Source organism: Cynocephalus volans, chromosome 16, assembly GCF_027409185.1.
Source record: "Cynocephalus volans isolate mCynVol1 chromosome 16, mCynVol1.pri, whole genome shotgun sequence".
NCBI lineage: Eukaryota > Metazoa > Chordata > Mammalia > Dermoptera > Cynocephalidae > Cynocephalus > Cynocephalus volans.
In genome coordinates, this window is record NC_084475.1 from 16,584,169 (window position 1) to 16,607,345 (window position 23,177).

The 23,177-nt window shown below is 38.7% G+C and overlaps 1 protein-coding gene across 1 annotated transcript in view; it reads right to left on the bottom strand.

The window, feature by feature from the left end:
* Window positions 1–23,177, bottom strand: part of SRP68 (signal recognition particle 68) — a 40,722-nt gene that overhangs the window by 15,612 nt on the left and 1,933 nt on the right. Inside the window, exons 3-8 of the mRNA XM_063080565.1 lie at window positions 14,532–14,645; window positions 11,751–11,946; window positions 11,052–11,134; window positions 8,076–8,185; window positions 7,174–7,256; window positions 5,973–6,113 (exon numbers count right to left, since the gene is read on the bottom strand). Of these exons, the coding sequence (XP_062936635.1) occupies window positions 5,973–6,113; window positions 7,174–7,256; window positions 8,076–8,185; window positions 11,052–11,134; window positions 11,751–11,946; window positions 14,532–14,645 (727 nt within the window). The remainder of the gene's footprint in view (window positions 1–5,972; window positions 6,114–7,173; window positions 7,257–8,075; window positions 8,186–11,051; window positions 11,135–11,750; window positions 11,947–14,531; window positions 14,646–23,177) is intronic.

Consider the following 23,177-nt stretch of genomic DNA (forward strand, 5'->3'; position numbering starts at 1 on the left):
CTGTCAGCCACTGAACCAACAAAAATATCTTCCTAAATATAAGGAATTCTTATAACTCCCTGCTTAAGAATTTGTGGTCTGGTGTCCTTTTCCCGAGGTGTGCCTATGACATAGAGAAATCTTAAGCCTAAAAGTAATGTGTTACTTATTAGTCTTAATAAATAAATAAATTCTAGATCACATTTTACAAAACTTGAATCATCCAGGATGTGCTTTTCTATAGTCTCTGATTTTCTTCTCAGGCGGTATCTCAAGGCTGACCTGGTACAGAGGAAACTCGGCTGCTGTGTGTCCTGAGGTTACAGACCTCCTTCTATTAAAAACAGAATCCTAGATTGTTTTCACTTGTCTACAGAAATTGCTGGAAGGTGGTGGTGTGACTAACAGACATTCAAGACGAGTCTGACCACATTCCCCACCACACCCATAGGAGAACCCTGGTGATGGGAACAAAGCCTCACCCAGCCCATAAGGTCCAGGGAAAAACACATGGAGATTTGGTAAAGGAGGAGACAAACCTCACTGGAGAACAGATTTTCTTTTTTAAAGAAGGTCTCAGGGCCAGCCTGTGGCTCACTTGGGAGAGTGTGGTGCTGATAACACCAAGGCCACGGGTTCGGATCCCTATATAGTGATGGCTGGTTAGCTCACTTCAGAGAGCGTGGTGCTGATAACACCAAGTCAAGGGTTAAGATCCTCTTATCGGTCATCTTTGGAAAAAAAAAAAAGGTCTCCCTTTCACTTAAATATTAATTATTAATCAGATTTAAGGATAAGAATCATTAAGCCTGCAGATGTTTAGAACTTGCCCTCCCCCCAAAAAGAGCTGCCTGAGAACATCCTCATATGCAACCACCAGTGACAATTCAGGAGTGATCAATTAAGAAAGCAAAATAAAAATAGTCTAGGCTGGCCGATTAGCTAAGTTGGTTAGAACACAGCCTTACAACACCAAGGTCACGGGTTCGGATCCCCACACCAGCCAGCCACAAAGGAAAAAAAACACCATTAAAAACAGAAAAAATAGAAACACAACCTAAAGTAAGTCAACATTAAAGATGTGAAGACAAAGCCTGGCTAAAGAGACTAAGGATTTTGCAAGTGGATTTTGGCAGCTGATTAAGTCTCAGATCAAGTCTTTTCTCCCTGAATTACTTTATCTCCCTGAATTATTTCTTCCTTCCATAATTTTCATAACTTCAATGCTATTTTAGTATTTAGATGTCATAAGAACTTCTACAAGCAAGCAGTAAGCTGGGGCTCCCAAATTCTTGCATTCCAGTTCCTAGAAAGTGGCAAAAACCAATACCAGCTAGATTAAGAGAAAATGAAATTAAGTACCTTGTATATCTCTAAAGCATAGTTCTTGGTTTCCAGGATAGAGAACAACTCAACATAATGAGAACTGGACAAGCAGGTAAGGCCCATGCTATATCTGGCCAAATAAACTGACAGTGGCACCAAGGGGCAAGTGGTTCTTTTTGGGATTAACCTCAACTGGCCAAAGGGCATCTTTCCATATTTAATAACCTGTGGTTAATTCAACAGACATTTAATCATCTACAGTGCTAGGCCTGACATCTAAGGATTGAACTAGACCTTCTTTGACACTGTACTTGAATTATTTTACTTACCGGCTTGCTTTGGGGTATGTGTGATATAAGACATTAGGTATTCAACTGTTTTTAATGTTAAAACCTTACCAGGATGCCCTGGGGTTACTGCACTTTTTGCTTGACCTACATCCTTTACATCCACCATATTACTTAAAGGTCTACAATACTCAGAAGTCGCCCTAAGGCATTTGTAAAATCCTTAAAAACCAGAGATAATTGTATACTGTACATAAAACATTAACCAGGCACATAATAGGAGAAAACACTCAGATAGTATAAACATTAAAATAAGGGAATATTATATTATAAACTTTATGTCAAAAAATTAAACTTACATGAAATTAATAAATTCCTTTTAAAAATGAGCTTCATCCAAACCGACACAAGATGAAATAGAAACTCTGAATAGCCTTATATGAGAGCACTTCAAAAAGTTCATGGAAAAATAGAATTAAAAAATAATACAAATCTTTCCACGAACTTTTTGAAAAGTTTCACATCTCTTAAGGGAATTGAATTTGTTTAAAACAGCAAAGAAATATATATATTTTTAACTTTCCCACAAAGAAAACTCCAGGCCCAAGGGTTTCACTAGTGAATTATAACAAACATTTAAGGCAAAAAAAAAAAAAAAAAAAAATTATATAAACTCTTTCAGAAGACAGAGACAGTGGGAATACTGCCAAACCTGTTTTATGAGGATCAGCAACCCTTATCTGAAAATCTGAAATCTGAAATGCTCCCTAACCCGAAACTGAGCATCAACGTGACACTCAAAGGAGATGTTATTGGAGCATTTTGGATTAGGGAGGCTCAAGCTATTAAATACAGTATCTGCAAATATTCCCAAATCCAAAAAAATCCAAAATCCAAAACACATTGGTCCCAAGCATTTCCAATAAGGGATATTCAACTTGTATAAACCTGATACCAAACCCTGGAAAAGACATTATTATATGAAAAGAAAATTATAGGTCATTACTCCTTTTTAAATAAATGCAAAAATTCTCAATATATTGACAAATCAAATCCAGTAACATATAAAAAATATCTCATAACCAAGTGAGGTTATCCCAGATATGCAAGGTTGGTTTAACATTAAAAATGAATATAATTCCCTATGTTAACAGGTTACAAATACTCTTCCCCCTTCCCTTTATCTTTCCAAATTGAAAGGTTTAATACTGTCTCCATAGGGTTGCTTCCAATCTTTTAATTTTACATGCCCTTCAAACACTCCACTGTATCTTATATGTAATATTAAAAACCTGTATAATATTCCTAGTGAACCTGCACAGAACAACTTTTACTGGCACAGGAGAAGATCTTATGTTAGGTTTCCTAACGACCCGGTCTGACTGAGGAGCAGCTTCATTCAGCAGTGAAAGCCTGCACTAGCTGGGACACGAAACCCTGGCTACTGATCCTGACTTACACTCAAAATAAAACCTTGGACCAACCCTCCATGGATTTGCACAACACATGTCCAGTGGGAAGAGTTCTGAACCTTGTGTGCAGAAGTACTCATATGTTTTTAAATTTAAGAACTGAAGCAATGTAGGAAAGACATAGAGGATAATGGGCTTAAATAGATGCTGAAGATCTCTGGAAAATGTTCAACACAAAATGTATCACCTTCATTACTGAGCTTTTACATTACTGCAAAGAGCTGTTCATTGAAGGTTTGTTTTTTTCTTGAAAAGGACCTTCAACTACACTAAAATTCAAGTTTGAGGGTCACCCTTTGAAAAATGTGCACAAAGCTCAATTACTCATCACATGATTGAAGTGACTTTCAATTTTAAAAGCAATGGCTTCTGTGCAGCTGTAAAACATTTTCTTCACTTGGTCCAATTTAGTCCAAATTGAATTATTTCATGAATAAGGCAAAAAAGAACCCCCCATTTAAGTCCTGATTCTCTAATTATGTATAAAAAGCAAGAGAAAGATAAATTCAGGTAAAACATCCCTATACCTTTTCCTCCCACTGGGGAACCAGACTAATGCACTGAAATAGAGGTGGTTCAACTGCCAAAGACTATTTGTTTCAGAGAAGGTTCTGCTTATTCAGTCTTTATTAAGGGCCCAGGACTCTGTTAAGTGAAACTGCATTTAGCTACTCAAAGTCAAATAAAACGATCTTATTACTAGCTTTCCTGATGAATTTAAGAGGATATACGGAAAAGTTCCAGGAACTTGAGCTTTGGAGTCAAGAGGGCGTGGTTTTAAATCCAAGCACTCGTCTCTACCAGTACATGACTGTGGGCAAGTTATACAGTCTCTTTGAGAAGTTTCCCCATCTGTAAAATGAGAATATCACCTACCCCACAGGGTTAAAAAGACGCAAGCACGAAAGCATTAAACAGTGAATCTGGGACATTAAGGAGGATCATTACCCTCCCTGCTCATCTCTGTAGAGTCTCTGTCCAGATGACCACCAGGTATTAAAAAAAAAATTGTGACATGATTTGTAATAACATGAAAAATTCTCACAACATGTTAAAAAGAGAATACAAAATCATCTGTGTAATTCCAACAAACAAGCAAAAATACCTAAGACCTCTCTCTTTGTTCAGGAATATGTATTAAGATTATGGAATGGGTGTAAGTCTTGGTAGGGGGAGAAAGTGGGTTGGGTTAAATGCATCTTTTTTGGCCCTATGATCTATCCTTGAAAGTTTTGAAAAATGGAAAGATCATTTTGTTGCATTTCTGCATTCTTGTTTTTAATAGAACAACAAATCCCAAGCCCTGCGAATGGCTTATATTGAACTTTCACATTTGAATTAAAGATTGTTAAACATGGAAAAAAAAAAACAAAAACCCTAAGACCTCTCAAGAATACAAAAAAGATAAAAAGAAAGTACATTGCTTTCCTTTTCCCTTGACTTATGATGGGTTATGTCCTGATAAACCCACAGTAAATCAAAAATGCATTTAGTACCCAGATAAACCTGTAGTAAAGTTAAAAAAATCGTAAGCTGGAGACCATCTGCACAATATCATATCAATGAAGGTACACAGGAAGTGAGACAATAGGTCCATCTTTAAAAAAAATCATCTGTATTTTCTAAATTTTAAGCATTACTAACTTTTAAAAATTACTTAATAAATGTTAACTTTTCTTGTCCTTTATTTGATACACGTCTGCAGGCCCATTCTTAAGAAGCCCCCATTTAACTTGCCTCCAAGGACCTCTCTCCCCACACTCCTATTCTAACCAGAATTCCTGTCCTGTTGTCACTGATGCCTGGCACAGAACCAAGGTGGTTCTTTTCTTCCAGCACTTATCACTTTAAAACAAAAGAATTAACCTAATCACCTCTAAACAGCTACCACCAGAGCCCCAGTCCAAATGAGGTACTGTCACACACTAGTGCCAAAAAAATGTTCTCAAAAAAAAACAAACAGAAAAAAAACGTTACTCAGTCTTTTAAAGAAAAATTAACTTTCCAGTTTTGTTCTAGTTTTCTGTTCTTTAAGCAAATAAAAGAGAAATGAGAGAGGCAATGTGCAACACAGACAAGGACACATTCAATTCTTCAATTGTTGAAAGCTGCCTGCAACCTAAAGTAGCCATTTTGGAACAAGTCATTGAAAAGTTGATGCTTAACACAATTCATCCACACAATCGACAAAGTACCCCCTGACACACCAGATACAAATTATTTGGGGTACAATAATTACTGTGAAGTATTAGGAAATGCCACTGGTCCCTGTGAGGCAACAGCCTGTTTTTGTTTTTGTTTTTTAAAGATGTCCTCATATGAAGAAGGAGCTCTAAAAAGTGCCTTAATCACTGTCTACTTGAAACAAACCAAGATCACCAGGATCTCTTATCTTTTGGGAGCATTTAGCTGTTTACACCCTCAAATAGGTAATTATGTCAACAAGCAGAATCAAGTAGTACAGCTTTGCATGAATATTACATGTATACCGCACACAAAACAAGATATTCTGGTTTAACAGGCTCTCCTAAAAAGGTTCAGGAATGAGAAGTGACCCCTTTAGGGCTAGAAGGCTAGGACAAAGGTCAGAGAGACTTCAGGGACATACTAGTTAAGCAGCTACACCACCTGCTGGGCCCAATGTGACCCTCACTGTAAGTCAGCCTCTTACTGCTCGCATTTGTATGCTGACAACTGTAACTGTCAATTTCTGTGCCCTCTAAACACAAGAACTCTACAAACCCAGTTTCCAAAATAATTTCATTCAAAAGGGTGCATCTCCAGGCTTACCAAATCCCAAACAGCATTAAGACAAATAGATGATTTGTGAGAAATGAACATCAACAAATGACTGCATCTTAAACACACAAGGACAATGTTCAGAGTCATACAGGCACCTCCTCCTTACCTGGGCAATGGCTGCTTCGTTATCAGCCAGTCCCAATAAAAAGATCCTCACTTTGTCGATTTTCACTGGAACCGTTCTCCCTCTCCATTCCACCTCGCTCATGGTAGCTGCCTGTTTGGCTCGAGTCTGAGTGATCAATGCCTGGAAAGCAGTTTTACAAAGTTAAAGCTTTAACTGTGGATATGAGAGACAGAGGAAAAAATAAGTGGAACCTATTGTTTGTCTTTTCCTATAACCAACACGCTATACCCCTCATACAATAGAGTATACGCAAATTTCTATTTATTTTAAATTCCTCCCTGGTATCATATATCTTAGCTATGGAAACTCAAATATTAAAAGGACAAAACAAAAGGTTAAAAAGAGCAACACTAAGTTTGGTAAGGATGTGAGAAGAAAAGCATACCTGTATACACTGCAAGCAGAAACACAAATTAGTAGAAACTTAAAGATATTTGTCAATATGTATCAAAAGCTTCTAAAACATCCAATTCCACTTTTAGAAATTTATCCTATGGAAATAACTACGAATGTGTCCAAGAACTGGGAACATGGATATTCACAGTAATACTGTTTACCACTTAATCAACAATAATGAAGTGGTTAAATAAAATAGACTTTTGTATAATGGAGTACCATACAGCCATAAAAAGATGATGGTGTTCTGGGCTGGCCAGTTAGCTCAGTTGATTAGAGCATGGTGCTGATAACAGCAAGGTCCAGGGTTTGATCCCTGTATTTGGCCAGTGGCCAAAAAAACAAAAGATGATGGTGTAGACATATATTTATTGAAGTGGAAAAAAACACATGTGATATTAAATTTAAAAAGCAGGTTCTTAAACAGTATAGACTAAGATACCATTTTAAAAATATTTTCCTTTTTTCTACACATAGAAAGGTCTGCAGGGTATTTATCACATTATTAATAAGTGGTTACCACTGTTTGGTAACTCAAATGATTTTATTTTTTTCCCCAGTCTTTTATATTCATTACTTTTTCTATGAATCTGTATTACTTGCTTAACCAAATAAATGTAATGAGGTTAAAAAGTTAAATACTTAAAGTTTTTTGTTATAAATATAGATGTAGATATAAATATGCATATATTAATAGCAATTATTCTTGGGGGACAGGATTATGAATTACTTCTAGACTTTTTCAAACCAAAGACTTTTCACAAAAACATATATGCTCGATTACCTCCAATTTTTCAGCCAGGAGACCCTCAGTGCCCCCAGACCTCAATCTCATCTGCATGAGTTCATTGATAGCTGACTGGTCCCCTGAAAGAGAAAGGAAAATCTTCAAGGGTCTGGTTTGTTTTCTCGAGAACCACTATATTCAACTCAGACTTAAAAGAGCTCTTCCTCCTACACAAGTACATTTCAGTGAATCCATAGTATTCTCTGAAGACAAGTCCGTTTACAAAGAATAAACTTGGTTGGGGAAGAGAAAATACTCTGTATGATACCCCAATGATGGGTACATATCATGATACATTTGTCCAAACTTATGCTGACACACCATTATCTCCCAAAGTCCATTGTTTACATTGGGCTAAACTATGGACTTTGGGAGATAATGATGTGTTAGTATAGGTCCATCAATTGTAACAAATAAACCCACTCTAGTGGGGAATAATGATAATGTAGGAGGCTGGGCATGGGAAATCTCTATCTTTCTCTCAATTTTGCTGTGAACCTAACTAAAACTGCTCTAAAAAGTAAAAAATGAACTCAGCTGAAGACTCAAGACTGCTCTTGGGCAGTACAGAAGATGGCAGGGAGCTCGTTTTTAGCTCACTCGGTAGAGCATGGTTCTGATAACAGCAAGGTCAAGAGTTCAGATCCCCATAAAGTCCAGCTGCCAAAAAACCCAACCAAAAACAAAAAAGAAGATGGCAGGATGGAAACAGAAGCAAAGGAACTGCCTTCTGTAATTTTGCACAGGGCTACTTCAACAGTTCTACTTTTGTCATCAACCAAAACTCAGCCTGAGGATAGGTGCAAAGGAAGGAGAAGGAAGTTACATAAATTCTCTAGGCTCTCTGAGATGAACTCCTGCAAGCCTCAGGCCAGGTGCAATGCCATGTTCCTGCTCACCAATATTATATGCACAATAGCGGATGTTGGGCGAGATCTCTTCCACACGCTGGTTGTATAGCACAGCCTGCTCCTCTGTGAAAGCACTGGCTAGCTTCTCGTAGATAGTTCTGCAAGGAAAGAAACATCAGGTTTTATAGCTCTTATTTTAAGAAAATAAACTCACAAGGAACACAGTAGCTAAAAATACTAGCAAACAGAATACAGCAACACATACGTAAAATTATTCACCACGATCAAGTGGGATTCATCCCAGGGATGCAAGGCTGGTTCAACATACGCAAATCAATAAATGTGATACACCATATTAATAAAGTCAAACACAAGGACCATATGATCATCTCTATAGATGCTGAAAAAGCATTTGATAAAATTCAGCACTCATTCATGACAGAGACCCTCTATAAGTTAGGTATAGACGGAAAGTATCTCAACATAATTAAAGCCATATATGACAAACCCACTGCCAATATCATCCTGAATGGGGAAAAGCTGAAAGCTTTTCCTTTAAGAACAGGAACTAGACAAGGATGCCCACTCTCACTCCTATTCAACATAGTGTTGGAAGTACTAGCCAGAGCAATCAGAGAAGAGAAGGAAATAAAGGGCATCCAGATTGGAAAAGATGAAGTCAAACTGTCCCTGTTTGCAGATGACATGATCCTATATATCGAACAGCCTAAAACCTCTACAAAAAAACTCTTGGAATTGATAAATGATTTCAGCACAGTAGCAGGATACAAAATCAACACACAAAAATCAGTAGCATTTCTTTTCTCCAATAGTGAACATGCAGAACGAGAAATCAAGAAAGCCTGCCCATTTACAATAGCCACCAAAAAAATAAAATACTTAGGAATTGAGTTAACCAAGGATGTGAAAAATCTCTATAATGAGAACTACAAACCACTGCTGAGAGAAATTAGAGAGGATACAAGAAGATGGAAAGATATCCCATGCTCTTGGATTGGAAGAATCAACATAGTGAAAATGTCCATACTACCCAAAGTGATATACAAATTCAATGCAATCCCCATAAAAATTCCAAAGACATTTTTCTCAGAAATGGAAAGAACTATCCAGACATTTATATGGAATAATAAAAGAACACGCATAGCCAAAGCAATGCTGAGCAAAAAAAAAATAAAGCTGGAGGCATAACACTACCCGACTTTAAGCTATACTACAAAGCTATAATAACCAAAACAGTATGGTACTGGCATAAAAACAGACACACTGATCAATGGAATAGAATAGAGAATCCAGAAATCAACCCACACACTTACTGCCATCCGATCTTTGACAAAGGCACCAAGCCTATTCACTGGGGAAGGGACTGCCTCTTCAGCAAATGGTGCTGGGATAACTGGATATCCATATGCAGGAGAATGAAACTAGACCCATACCTCTCACCATATACTAAAATCAACTCAAAATGGATTAAGGATTTAAATATACACCCTGAAACTATAAAACTTCTTAAAGAAAACATAGGAGAAACACTTCAGGAAATAGGACTGGACACAGACTTCATGAATACGACCCCAAAAGCACGGGCAACCAAAGGAAAAATAAACAAATGGGATTATATCAAACTAAAAAGCTTCTGCACAGCAAAAGAAACAATTAAAAGAGTTAAAAGACAACCAACAGAGTGGGAGAAAATATTTGCAAAATATACATCTGACAAAGGATTAATATCCAGAATATATAAGGAACTCAAACAACTTTACAAGAAAAAAACAAGCAACCCAATTAAAAAATGGGCAAAAGAGCTAAGTAGGCATTTCTCTAAGGAAGATATACAAATGGCCAACAGACATATGAAAAATTGCTCAACATCACTCAGCATCCGGGAAATGCAAATCAAAACTACACTGAGATACCATCTCACCCCAGTTAGGATGGCTAAAATCCAAAAGACTCTGAACGATAAATGCTGGCGAGGTTGCGGAGAAAAAGGAACTCTCATACATTGTTGGTGGGACTGCAAAATGGTGCAGCCTCTATGGAAAATGGTATGGAGGTTCCTCAAACAATTGCAGATAGATCTACCATATGACCCAGCTATCCCACTGCTGGGAATATACCCAGAGGAATGGAAATCATCAAGTCGAAGGTATACCTGTTCCCCAATGTTCATCACAGCACTCTTTACAATAGCTAAGAGTTGGAACCAGCCCAAATGTCCATCATCGGATGAGTGGATACAGAAAATGTGGTACATCTACACAATGGAATACTACTCAGCTATAAAAACGAATGAAATACTGCCATTTGCAACAACATGGATGGACCTTGAGAGAATTATATTAAGTGAAACGAGCCAGGCACAGAAAGAGAAATACCACATGTTCTCACTTATTGGTAGGAGCTAAAAATTAATATATAAATTCACACACACACACACACACACACAAAAAAAAAAGTGGGGGGTGGGGAGAAGATATAACAACCACAATTACTTGAAGTCGATACAAGCAAACAGAAAGGACATTGTTGTGGGGGAGGGAGGAGAGGGAGGAGGGAGGGATGTTTTGGTAAGGGGCAACAATAATCAACCACAATGTATATCGACAAAATAAAAGTTAAAAAAAAATAATAATAAAATAAATAAATAAATAAAATTACAAAAAAAATTAATAATAATAATAAAAAATAAAAACAAAATACAGCCCTGTGAAGCTTTTTATTTTTTTGCAGCTGGCTGGTACAAGATCTGGGATCCGAACCCATGACCTCAGTGTTATACGGCTGTGCTCTAACCAGCTGAACTAACCAGCCAGTTCCTGTGAAGCTCTTCTACCAACTACCAGAACTGGCATGTTCTAAAGATGAAAGAGAATAAATAACATTTCTATAGGAAAAATGAAAACAAAAGAAACACCCTAACTTTGACAGAAACAAACCATTTGAAGCTTGAATTTGACCGTCTAAATTCAAAACTGGTCACAGTCTTTGGACCTGAGGACTTACTTGCATTTGTTAAAAGCCTCAATGGCAACTTTCCATTCCTGATGTTCAAAACGCAGCATTCCTGAGAGGTAAGCCGTGTAAGCCTGTGAGGGGATAAAAAAGAAGAACTTCAACACCAAAGAAGCAGCACTCCAGCTCAAACTCCTCTACTGGCTTCTAACTGTGACATCAAGAATGTGGAGACATTCGGATTGATTTTAAAAGAGAAAAATGTATTTAACTAATAAAATGGAACACATAGGTAATATGTCATGATTCATTTACCTCCCAGGAGTGAACTTTAAATAAAGTACATTTGTTTACTTCATTTTAATTAACAACCACTTTCTGGACTATAACATAAGCAGCAAAGGTTGAATAAAACCTTGCAATATATAGCATCTCTTTTTTAAAAAAAATTCATTTAAAAAATATTTATTATGCTGTGAACTTCCCGAGGTATAAGACGCAAGATTTTCATCTATATATCAAAAGAACTTTGACCTTACTTGAAAAGTTAGAGCTAATTATAAAAAGCCAAGAGTTCAAAAACAAAAACAAGAGATGGTAATTTGATTTTAAAAGCAAAATCATGATGTTTTTTGCCTCTCCTGACTATTAAGTGTATCCCTGCTCTGTTTAACTCTAGTTTTGTTTTGTTTTTTTAAAGTTGCACCTCTGATCTCCACCATAAAGCAAGACTGCTGTGAAGACCCTCACCTGAGCCTCTAACTTGGTCTTGGCGTCCACGCGACTGCTCTCGCACAGGCGCTCCAATTCCTCGGCATGCTTCACAGCTTTGCGCAGGCGACATAACAGGTGAAACCGCTTTCGGGGTTCAGTGTTGGCTTCCTGTTTGAGCTGCATGGCATAGCTCCAGGCTCTTTCAGCGTCCATCAGAACCAGAAGCAAATATCTAGACCAGAGAGAGAAAATGGGAGAATGGAACAATAAAGGCCAGGAGCATCGGAGTCAGACATATTCTGCGAGGCACAATCTTTGGCCTCTGATGGAGTTTGGATGTACTGTCCACACAGAACTCATGTGGAAATTTGATCCCCACAACTGTGGCAGTTTGAGTTATGGGGGTGGATCTCTCATGAATGGGTTAATGGGTTAATGCTCTCCCTGGGGGCAGGGGACCTGAGTGAGTTCTCACTCTATTAGTTCCCATGAGAGCTGTTTATATAAAAGACCCTGGCACCTTCCCCCACACCTCGCCCTGTGATTTGCTTGTACCTGCAGGCTGCCTGCTGCTTTCCGCCACGGGTAGAATCAGCCTGAGGCCCGTGCCAGGTGCAGCTGTCCCAGAATCGTAAGCCAAATAAACCTCTGTTCTTTATAAATTACCCAGCTCAGGTATCTCTGTTATAGCAACACAAAAAGGACTAAGACAGCCTCTCAACTTTCTCTGCATCCTCTCTCCCTTACCCCCTCAGAACTACTCTTCTCACGGTATCAGCTATGACTCCTGAATCAGCATCTCTCATCCCAGCTCAGTTTCCAATCACCTACTAGACACATCACTGTGAACAGTCTCTATCACCCCAAACTCAGCAAATGCAGAATCTTGACCTACCCCTCCTAAATTGTGTGAAACAGAGGAGTCTAGGTACACAATCTGGCCTCACCTTTGAATCAACACCTCCTTCGTCCCAACCCAGGTAGAAACCATGTCCTTAAGAGGCAATATAATGAAATGGGGATGAACAGGGTTCAAGCCTGGGTTGGAATCCCAGTGCCACCACTTACTAGCTATGTGACTTTGGGAAAAGTACTAACTTTTCTGTGCCTCACTCTCCCATGTAGAAAATACATATAACACACTTAGACCAGAGCCTGGCACTTACTAAGTTCCCAATAAATTAACTAATTTACCATCACCCTGGTGAAACTTTCTTTAAACTACTACCTTGATTAATCTCCTTAAACTTAACCTTAACCTTGTCTCTTCAAAATAAAGGATCTTAGGCCGGCCCGTGGCTCACTCGGTAGAGTGCGGTGCTGATAACACCAAGGCCACGGGTTCGGATCCTATATAGGGATGGCCGGTTTGCTCACTGGCTGAGCGTGGTGCTGACAACACCAAGACAAGGGTTGAGATCCCCTTACTGGTCATCTTTTAAAAAAAATAAAAAATAAGTAAAGGATCTTGCTACCGTAAGAGAGTTCAGATTTCTTAATTTCTGACTTTTCCTAAGTGGACCTCATCACATTTAATCATTACCTCCTGCTATACCTCATCATGGTATCCATGCTCTATTTTCCTGACTGTGTCCCACACACCAAGATCAGAGCCTCTTGCCTGCCTGAGTAGCAGCTAACCACTGTCCAGAGCTTTAGGTTCCTAGACTGCACTCACAGACACCATGGCATGCTGTTTCCCCTAACACAAAGAATGTTCTTCCCTCTCTGGGCCAGCCCGTGGCTCACTCAGTAGAGTGTGGTGCTGACAACACCAAGGCCACAGGTTCAGACCCCATATAGGGATGGCTGGTTCGCTCACTTTGGAGAGTGTGGTGCTGACAACACCAAGTCAAGCGTTAAGATCCCCTTACCGGTCCATCTTTAAAAAAAAAAAAGAATGTTCTTCCCTCTCACAAATCTTTCGAGGTCAAGCCCCTTCCATGCAGGTTTACTAACTTCCCCATCAAGGACCCCTACACTAACCTCTCCTTTCCAAGACTTCAGAATGCTTAACAGTAAATGAAATACAATATGGCACTTTTGCTATCTTGTAGTGTTCCTGGTTTTGCATTTGACCAACATCTCTCAACAAGCCAACAAGGATCAAGAACTATGCCTCCTCTCCCTCTTCTACACCAGTACGGTGTCTGGCTGAGCCCTACCTACATACTAGACCATGGCGCAGCAAACTTTTTTGTAAAGGGTCTAATGGTACATATTTTTGACTTTGCAAGCATATGGTCTCTGTCACAACCACCCTGCTGTTGTAGCACAAAAGCAGCTGCAAACAATACCTACATGAATGGGTGTGGCTGTGTTCCCATAAAACTTTTTTTAGACATACAGGTGACAGGAGGACAATTTGGCCCATAAGCTGAAGTTTGGGGAACTTAGCTGGAGACCTTCAATACATGTTGCTTAACAGATTAATCCTTCAGCAAATGTTAAGAACTGGTGCATTAAGCACTGAAATACAGAATTCTGTAATAATTTACACACAGCTAGATTTCATTAAGGTATATTGATTTAAGCACTTAAAGACATTGGAATTTGCATCCTAGAAACTTTACCTAATAATTGATTAGATTCTAATTACTGGCTTTAACATATACAGAACACAGTTCTTGAACAAACTACTGAACCTCTTTGAGTCTGTTTCCTCACCTTAGAACACAGAAATAGCAAAAATGCTCATCCCACATAGCTGCTAAGAGAGTCACATGAGATAAAGAGTTTGGTACAATGTCTGGCACATGTAATTGCTCAATAAATGCATTAGCGAGAGGTTGGCACCTAGCACTGAGCAGTCGATACCTATTATCAGTCAGAAGATCTTCAGTTACTTTCTTCCCTGTGAATTTGTGTCTATTCCCCATCTTGAAGTTGAGTGTTTTCCGGAGACGTCTTTGTCTACGGGAACAGTAGCCCCTGTAAAAAACCACAAACAAAACCCATTCAGCCAAGCTGATAGTACTTTGAATAGTAAATTCTGTAATAAGGCAAGGTAAAAGGTTAAGGGTATTTTACTTATGGTTACTACAGATTCCACACATCAGCTTGCAAACATTTACTGAACAACTGAAACATGCAGGGCAATATGATTAGTATCACAGAAAACACAAAGAGACAGAGGACACCGTGCCCACCTCAAGGAACCCACACTCTAGTTGGGGAAGATCATGCAGATAAAATGGCAGCCAAGAAAACAAGGCAAATGTCAAATTGAATCGACATAAGTAATCATTCTCTTCTTAACACCTTTGGTTGGAGTGGACTGATGGTGGGCCTTGAAAGAATGAGTAGGATTCTGATGGATGTAAAGGAAGGGAAGGGGCATCCTGAGGGAGACTGTGGTGACAACGAAGACATGGAGAAAGGAACTGCAAGCATGTTTGAAGAAAAATGAGGAGGCCGATTAGGACAGCATCAAGAAACACTGTAACTGTCACCTCTATGCCAAGCCTCCCTCCTCTGTGCTCATGCAGCTCTTTTTTCTTACTTCTATTATAGTATATGGCATTATAATGATGTTCCTACATAGCTGTATATATTTATTATATTTACTAATATAAACCTCTTTAGTGCAGGAAGGATTTTATTTTCAAATTTCCCCCAATGCCTTAGCACAGTGTCTAGCACACACAGATGTTCAATAAATATATATTTTAAATAAATTAGTGTAAAAAATACATATAAAATTTTGCCAACTCTTAAATCAAAGTAACACCGCAAATAATTTACAGTACAAAATAACATTTAAATATTACTTCAGCATCTCAGTCTTAAAACTACCAGGGCATAGGTTTTTAAAAAGAATAATAGTCTAGGTTGAATCTATGAACTGAATTTTTTTCTCTCAATTCCTAATATCAGCTTTAATTATCATTTACTCTTTTACATAAAAATCAAATGGAATATTCATACATTATGGGTAGAAATATAAATTGGCAAACATTTTCTGACAATATGGATGCGTTTACCATGATCCCTAAAAATGTTCATACTGTGAACCAACATGTCTATATTACTCTATACTAAAGAAATAATCAGATACCGAGACAAAGAAGTATGAACAGAGATTTAAGCCTACAAAACTGGCTACCATATAAATCACCAACTTGGGAGAATAGGTAAATAAATTATGATATACCTATACATTGGGTTATAACACAACTAATAAAAATCACACGTACAAAACATTTTTATAGGCATGGAGAAATATACATAATACAATGTTCAGCAAAAAAGCAGGATACAAAGTTGTATACACAATATTACTAAACTTGTGAAAATGTAGAGAAAAATTTTACAAGACTAAAAATACTATTTAGTGGACACAAATATACAAACACATTCATGTACTGAAAGACAGAAGTGGTCTGAAGGATACACACCCATGACACACTGGGGGATGAGAATGGCTAGGAGGGTGGTAGTGACAGGCGACTTTAGTCTCCTCTGTCATGTCTGTCAACATGTACAATTTAACAGTTTAATTTTACTTCTGGACATTGGGATATGGGTATGCTTTACTCTTTATACTTATCTGTATTTTCATTTCTAAAATAAGTACAAAGAAATACAAAGATCCCTGTACAGGCCAGCCAACAAAAAGAAAAAAGAAAAAGAAATACAAATGGCTTTTAAGCACAAGGTGCACAATTTCACTTATGATTTAAAAAATGCAAATAAAAACCTTTTCCATATATTCCTTTTTCCTTATTGCCTAGTATTCCTGGGGAAAAAATGCTATTTAAAAAAAAGGAAAGTCTGGCCCACTGATGGGGCCTGAGGCGGCGGTGCTGAGGGGGCTGTCAAGGGCCAGGAAGAGTACACTGCTGAAGAAGCTGTTCCAAGAGCATGGCAGCATGTTTGGCTTCAGCATGTCCAGGAGATGATGCTGGGGGACACAGCCACTGGCAACATCATGCAGTACTCCTGGCTCTCAGGGAGCCTGTTGGGGATGCAGCAGGCGGCTGTGCAGGCCATGAACCGCATCTGCATGCTGGACAGAAACCTGCGGGCCATCTACAGCTTGGTGCCATCACCCTCACTGGACATCCTGGAGCAGTGGTGGTGGCAGCACAACACCAAGACCCAGGAAAGTGGGGCAAAGTGTCTGGCTGCTGCCTGGACCAACACAAAGAGAAGCAAGGAGCCCAGCCTGTTTGACCCAGACATCACCAATAACAACCTGGACAACACCAACATGGTGCTGAAGGAGGTGCTCTCCAAGGAAATCAAGAAAGCTCGAGGGACTGGTGCACCTGAGGAGGCCTGCTCTCCATTCCACCAGATGCCTCCTCAGCCCCATCCCTCCCCAGTCTCTGAGCGGGGCCTGGATAGGGCACCCAAGACTCATGCAGGACCAGGGTGGGTGCCTACTAATGGGTGCATGGAGCCTCCCCTTGGCTGACCACATGGTGGCTCCGCACCCTCAGCTGGCACTTGTGGTAGGAGGGCGTGATGCCTGCCTGCCAAAGTTCAAGGACCTTGTGGCAGCCCCCCATCTGCCTTCCCTGGGCTGTCCCATCACTATCCCTCCTGCTAGAGCTGGGCTAACATTGTAATAAAGTAACTGTTGGGTTATTTAAAAAAAAAAAAAAAAAAGGGAAAGTCTAAACCAGTGCTTAGTTATCTCTGGGATTTCTAGATTACAAGTGGACTTTTTTCTGTTCCTTTGTTGTGACAATTTACAAATTCCTATAGTTATAAGAAAAAAAATTAAAGCCCCCTCCGCCCTTTGATCCCTGTACCAGCCATCCACCAAAAAAAGAAAAAAATAAAGCCCTCCCACCCCAGCCAGGGAGGGAGATCAAACAAGGAATACAGAATTAATAATCGCTGCCTGAAGAGTAAGTTAATAGAATGCTAGAGCATAGTCAAACTTTAGTGGACAGAATAAAAAAGAAATGAGAGCATTAAATCATATCTGGCCCAAAATCTTAAAATGAAGCCATAATCTACATTACGGTACACAACTTTTTAGTTGCAGCAATTACTATGCAAGTCAAGTTTAGGACTACTCAAATCACCCGACAAGGACAGCAATAAATCAGTGTAGGTTTACTAGCAACGGCCAGTGTGGAGAATAACGGTTTCCATGAAGAATCTGTTATGTAACCTGGAGTAGAGCTGCTCGCTCAACAATCATCAAATTAATAGTTCATTCCTACAGAACAACTTTTGTCCCCAAGTCATTTGACTTAAGCACGGTAATTAGGTGCTAACTTAAGGAAGAAAAAAGTGGATTAAGACAAAAACAAAAAGACCACCCACCATTATCCTCCAGTAGGGGAGTAGTTCAACAAATTAAGGAATACCAATTATAACTGGTGGCCACGTTCACTGTTAGGTGAAAAGCACAGGTCAACAAAGAGCCTGTAAAGCATGAATCCATTTTGTTTTAACACCCAGACGTACGTGTGCACTGTGCACACACTCAGAAAAGCGTTTCCTTTGACTTCAGGTCCACACCTAAGTCCCTCCTCAGTCCTCTGTTTCCGTCACAGTAAAGCCTCTTCAGCTCGTGGTCTACAGCTGCTGTCTCTGCTTCCTCACCTCTCCTTCTCTCCTCAACCTCTCCAACCAGGCTTCATCCCCATTACTTCCCTCAAACTGTTCTTAAAATGTCATTAGTGATGCCAAAACTAAAAGTATATCACTTACAACCATTCAAAAAAAAAAGGAAAGAAGAAATACTTTGATATAAATCTAACAAAACATGTATAGGCTTGTATGCTGAAAAACACAAAATGCTGATGAAAAAAATCAAAGATCTAAATAAATGCAGAAACATGAGTGCTCATGGATTGGAAGACTCAACGTAGTAGAAATATTAATTGCCCCCAAATTGATATACAGGTTTAATGCAATTCCTATCAAAATTCTAGCAAAAATTTTTCTTCTAGATACGCATAGGATTATTCTAAAATTTGTATGGCTCACACCTATGAGGACTGGCTATTACAAGTGTTGGCAAGGATGTGGAGAAACTGGAACCCCTGTGTATTGCTGGTGGGAATGTAAAATTATATAGCTGCTGTGGTAAACAGTATGATGGTTCCTCAAAAAATTAAACATAGAATTACCATATGATCCAGCAATTCCACTTTGGAGTATATACCCAAAGAACTAAAAGCAGGGACCTGAACACATATTTGTACACCAATGTTCAAAGCAGCATTATTCACAATAGCCAAAAGGTGGAAACAACCCAAATGTCCATGGACAGATGAATGGATAAAGACAACGAAGTATATAAAGGATACTTTTAAAAGTTCGTGGAAAGTTAGAATTAAAAGATAATACAAATCTTTCCATAAATTTCGAAGAACCCCTGTGCATACAATGGAATATTATTCAGTCTTGAAAAAGGAGTAAAATTCTGATACATGCTACAACACCAATGATCCTTGAACGCATTAAGCTAAGTGAAATAAACTAGACACAGAAGGACAAATATTGTATGATTCCACTCAAATGAGGTACTTAGAAAAGGCAAACTCATAGAGACAGAAATTAGAATAGAAGTTACCAGGGGTAGGGGTAAGGGGGAATGAGGATTTAGTGTTTAATGGGTACAGAGTTCCAGTTTGGGATGATGAAAAAGGTCTGGTGATGGACAGTGGTTGCGGTTACACACAATATGAATGTATTTAATACCACTGAATCGTATACTTAAAAAGGGCTAATTTTATGTTAAGTGCACTGAATCGTATACTTAAAAAGGGCTAATTTTATGTTCTACTACAACAAAGGCTACATACAGTGTGATTTCATTTATATGGTATTCTAGAAGAGCAAAACTATAGAGACAGAAATCAGTCAACTGAGTGCTAGGAGTTGGGGGTAGAAAGAAGGGATTGACTACAGAGGAACTTTTTGAGTTGATGGAAATGTTCTATATGTCAACTTTATTGCGGCTACCTAACTACATACATTTGTCAAAATTCGAACCTAAAAAGGATGATAACGGGCCGGCCCCATGGCTCACTCGGGAGAGTGCGGTGCTGATAGTGCCAAGGCCGCGGGTTCTGATCCTATGTAGGGATGGCCGGTGCGCTCACTGGCTGAGCGTGGTGCGGACAAAACCCAGCCAAGGGTTACAATCCCCTTACTGGTCCAAAAAAAAAAAAAAAAAGGATGATAACACTAAGATCAACGGTTCAGATCCCCTTACCGGCCAGCTGCCAAAAAATAAATAATTAATTTTTTTAAAAAAAGGATGGGGGCAGGCCTGTGGCTCACTTGGGAGAGCGTGGTGCTGACAATACCAAGTCAAGGGTTAAGATCCCCTTACCGGTCATCTTTAAAAAAAAAAAGGATGAAATTTTATTGGATATAAAAGAACACTTCACTGTGGTGATAAATATGCTGTTAGTCTGATTTGATCAATACACTATATAACATGTTTTGAAATATTACTCGGTACCCCATAAATATGCACAATTATTACGTGTCAATTAAAAAGTAAAATTAAATGAAATACTTCAACAAACCTGACTTTAAAAAAAAGTAAGATGGGGACATGTCAAAGGACAGTAGTCCACTTGAAAGGACTTCTACTGGCCAAATCTGGGTCAATTAGAGCATCAAAACAATGGTAATATCAGATTGCATCTCATTAGGACACTATAAGTACAAACAGATACAAATAAATGAATACATTGCAAGTTTGATGAAGAATGGGACATTTACATAGTTTCAACGTATTTCCCTATAAAATACTTATTAATTACACAGGGAAAAGAAGTAACTTTCCAGTGGGGAAGCCTGGACACCACCACCACCATCAAATGATCAAAATGAACGTCAGTAACTGGACAAATCATTGCCGCCGGATGGGCATAATGAGATGAACCCTGCATCACTTCTGTGATATTCCTACCAAAGATATAGAACCTGAATTTAATCATAAGGAGACATCAAATAAACCCAAATTGAGTGGCATTCTACAAAATAACTGGCCAGTAATCTTCAAATGTTTGAAGATCTTGAAAATTAATGAAAGACTGAGGAACTGTGTCAGAGTTAAGATTAAAAACACATGAAAACTACAAGCAATGTACGATTCTGAACTGGATACTTGTGCTATAAAGGAAATTACTGGGAGAACTGGGGAATCTTCAGTGGGGTCTGAGGATTAGAAGACAGCAATTAATCTTTGGTTCCCCACTTTTGACCGCTGTGTTGCAGTTATGTTGAAGAATGTCCTTGTCAAAAACATACAGTAAAGGGCCGAGCCCGTGGCACACTCGGGAGAGTGCGGCGCTGGGAGCACAGCGACACTCCCGCTGCAGGTTCGGATCCTATATAGGAATGGCCGGTGCACTCACTGGCTGAGTACCGGTCACGAAAAAAACAAACAAAAAAAACATACAGTAAAGTATTCAGGTGCAAGGGCACCAGGTTGGCAATTTACTGCCAGTGGTTGAGGAAAAACTGGTTATTCGTAGTGTACCTGCAACTCTTCTGTAAGTCTAATTGTTTCAAATAAAAAAAAAAATTAAGACATTTTAAAGAAACCTGGGAAAATTGAATAAAGATTTTTACATCATTACATTACTGTATAAGATTATATTGTTAATTTGGTTAAGTGAAGGCCGGCCCGTGGCTCACTCGATAGAGTGCGGTGCTGATAACACCAAGGCCACGGGTTCGGATCCTATATAGGGATGGCCGGTTTGCTCACTGGCTGAGCGTGGTGCTGACAACACCAAGCCAAGGGTTGAGATCCCCTTACCGGTCATGTTTAAAAAAAAAAAAAAAAAAAAAAAAAAATTTGGTTAAGTGAGATACCTTATTTTGGTTGTTTTTAAAAAGCCTTATTTGTTGGAGATACAAACTGAACTACTGATGGTGAAATGGTATGATGTCTAGAATTTGCTTTAAAATAATTTGGCAAAAAAAATGCAAGACAGAACTTATGGAATGCTGGCAAGGATGTGGTACAACTGGAGTTCTCAAACACTGCTGCTAGGGGTGCAAATTGGTATGACTTTAGAAAACTGCTGGCAGTACCTCCTAAGGCTGACATAAACATATCTTATAGTATTCCATTCCCGGGTACGTACATGTCCAAGAGAAATGACTACTTCTCTCCACTAAGACATGTATAAGAATGTTTATGGCAGCACTATTTGTAACAGCCCAGACTGGAAAGTGGCCAAATGCCCAACAGTGTGCTGGTATACAATTTGTGGTATCATCACATACAAGAATACCATACAGCAATGACAATAAAAGAACTACAACTACACACAACAATATGGAGAAATTTTACAAAAATAATGTTGAAAGAAGACCGTCACAAGAGTATATACTGTGATGCTATGTAGATACATTTCAAAAGTAAGCAAACCTAATCTAAGATGTCATGACAGTGGCGGCCCTCAGGGAGGGTTTGTGATTAGAAGGGGCAAAAGAAGACTGACAGGATGTTGGTGCTTACTCTGGGTGCTAGTTACAGGGGTTCATTCAGGTTGTGAAAATTTCACCATGTTCTGTACACTTTTCCGTATATAAATTACACTTGAATAAAAAATTTAAATCTTCAATAAAATGTATTTTAAAAATAAAGTAGGGGAGGAAACAAACAAAACAACAAGGGCAGAAAGTTGATTGTTGTGATAACTAAGTGATGGGTTCATTGTACTAGCGTTTCTATGTTTGTGTTTGCAAATTTCCGTAATAATTTTTTAAAAATCAGATTATAATAGTCCCCTGCTCAAGTGGCTTCCCAAAACACCCAGATTAACACCCGAACTTGTCACCCTGGTCTGCTGGGCCAGGTACATCCTGGCCTTGCCTGCCTCTCCCACTTCATCTCACACCACTGCCCACCTTGCTCCCTCTGCCCCAGCCCTGTTGACCCTTCACCACATGGCTGCCTCCTCATCCTCCAGTTCCCTGCATAAAGGCCTTTCCTGACCCACCCCCATTGTAACTCCCTTTCACAGGAGTTGCTTTCTTTAATTTTCATCATAGCCTAAAATTTGTGTTTGTTTCATTTGTTTTGTGCATAAACTCCCTGAGATTAAGAACCTTTATTTGTGTCATTTAACGCTCTCCAGTGCCAACAACAGTGTTGCACAATTGATAGGTGCTCACTAAATGTTTCTGAATAACTGAATGAATAAATGAATGAATAAGAACCTGAGATATAGAGTTTTAGTAGTACTGTTTAACATCAGGCAAAGTCCATAATACCTACAATATATAAATAGTTGGATATCTATACTTTTAAGTAATGTGTGATGCCTATTACATATTAGGCATCTACTCTACTTTTTAGAGTCATATTAAATTTGTTTTTCAACTTGAAGGCTGTTATAAAATTTTGCCAATACATTCTAGTGATATAACAGAAATTCCCCTTACATAGTGTTTCAAATACTGAAAAGCATTGAATTTAACCAAGACTGTGTAATATGGTTAAGTTAAAAAATGATTACCATA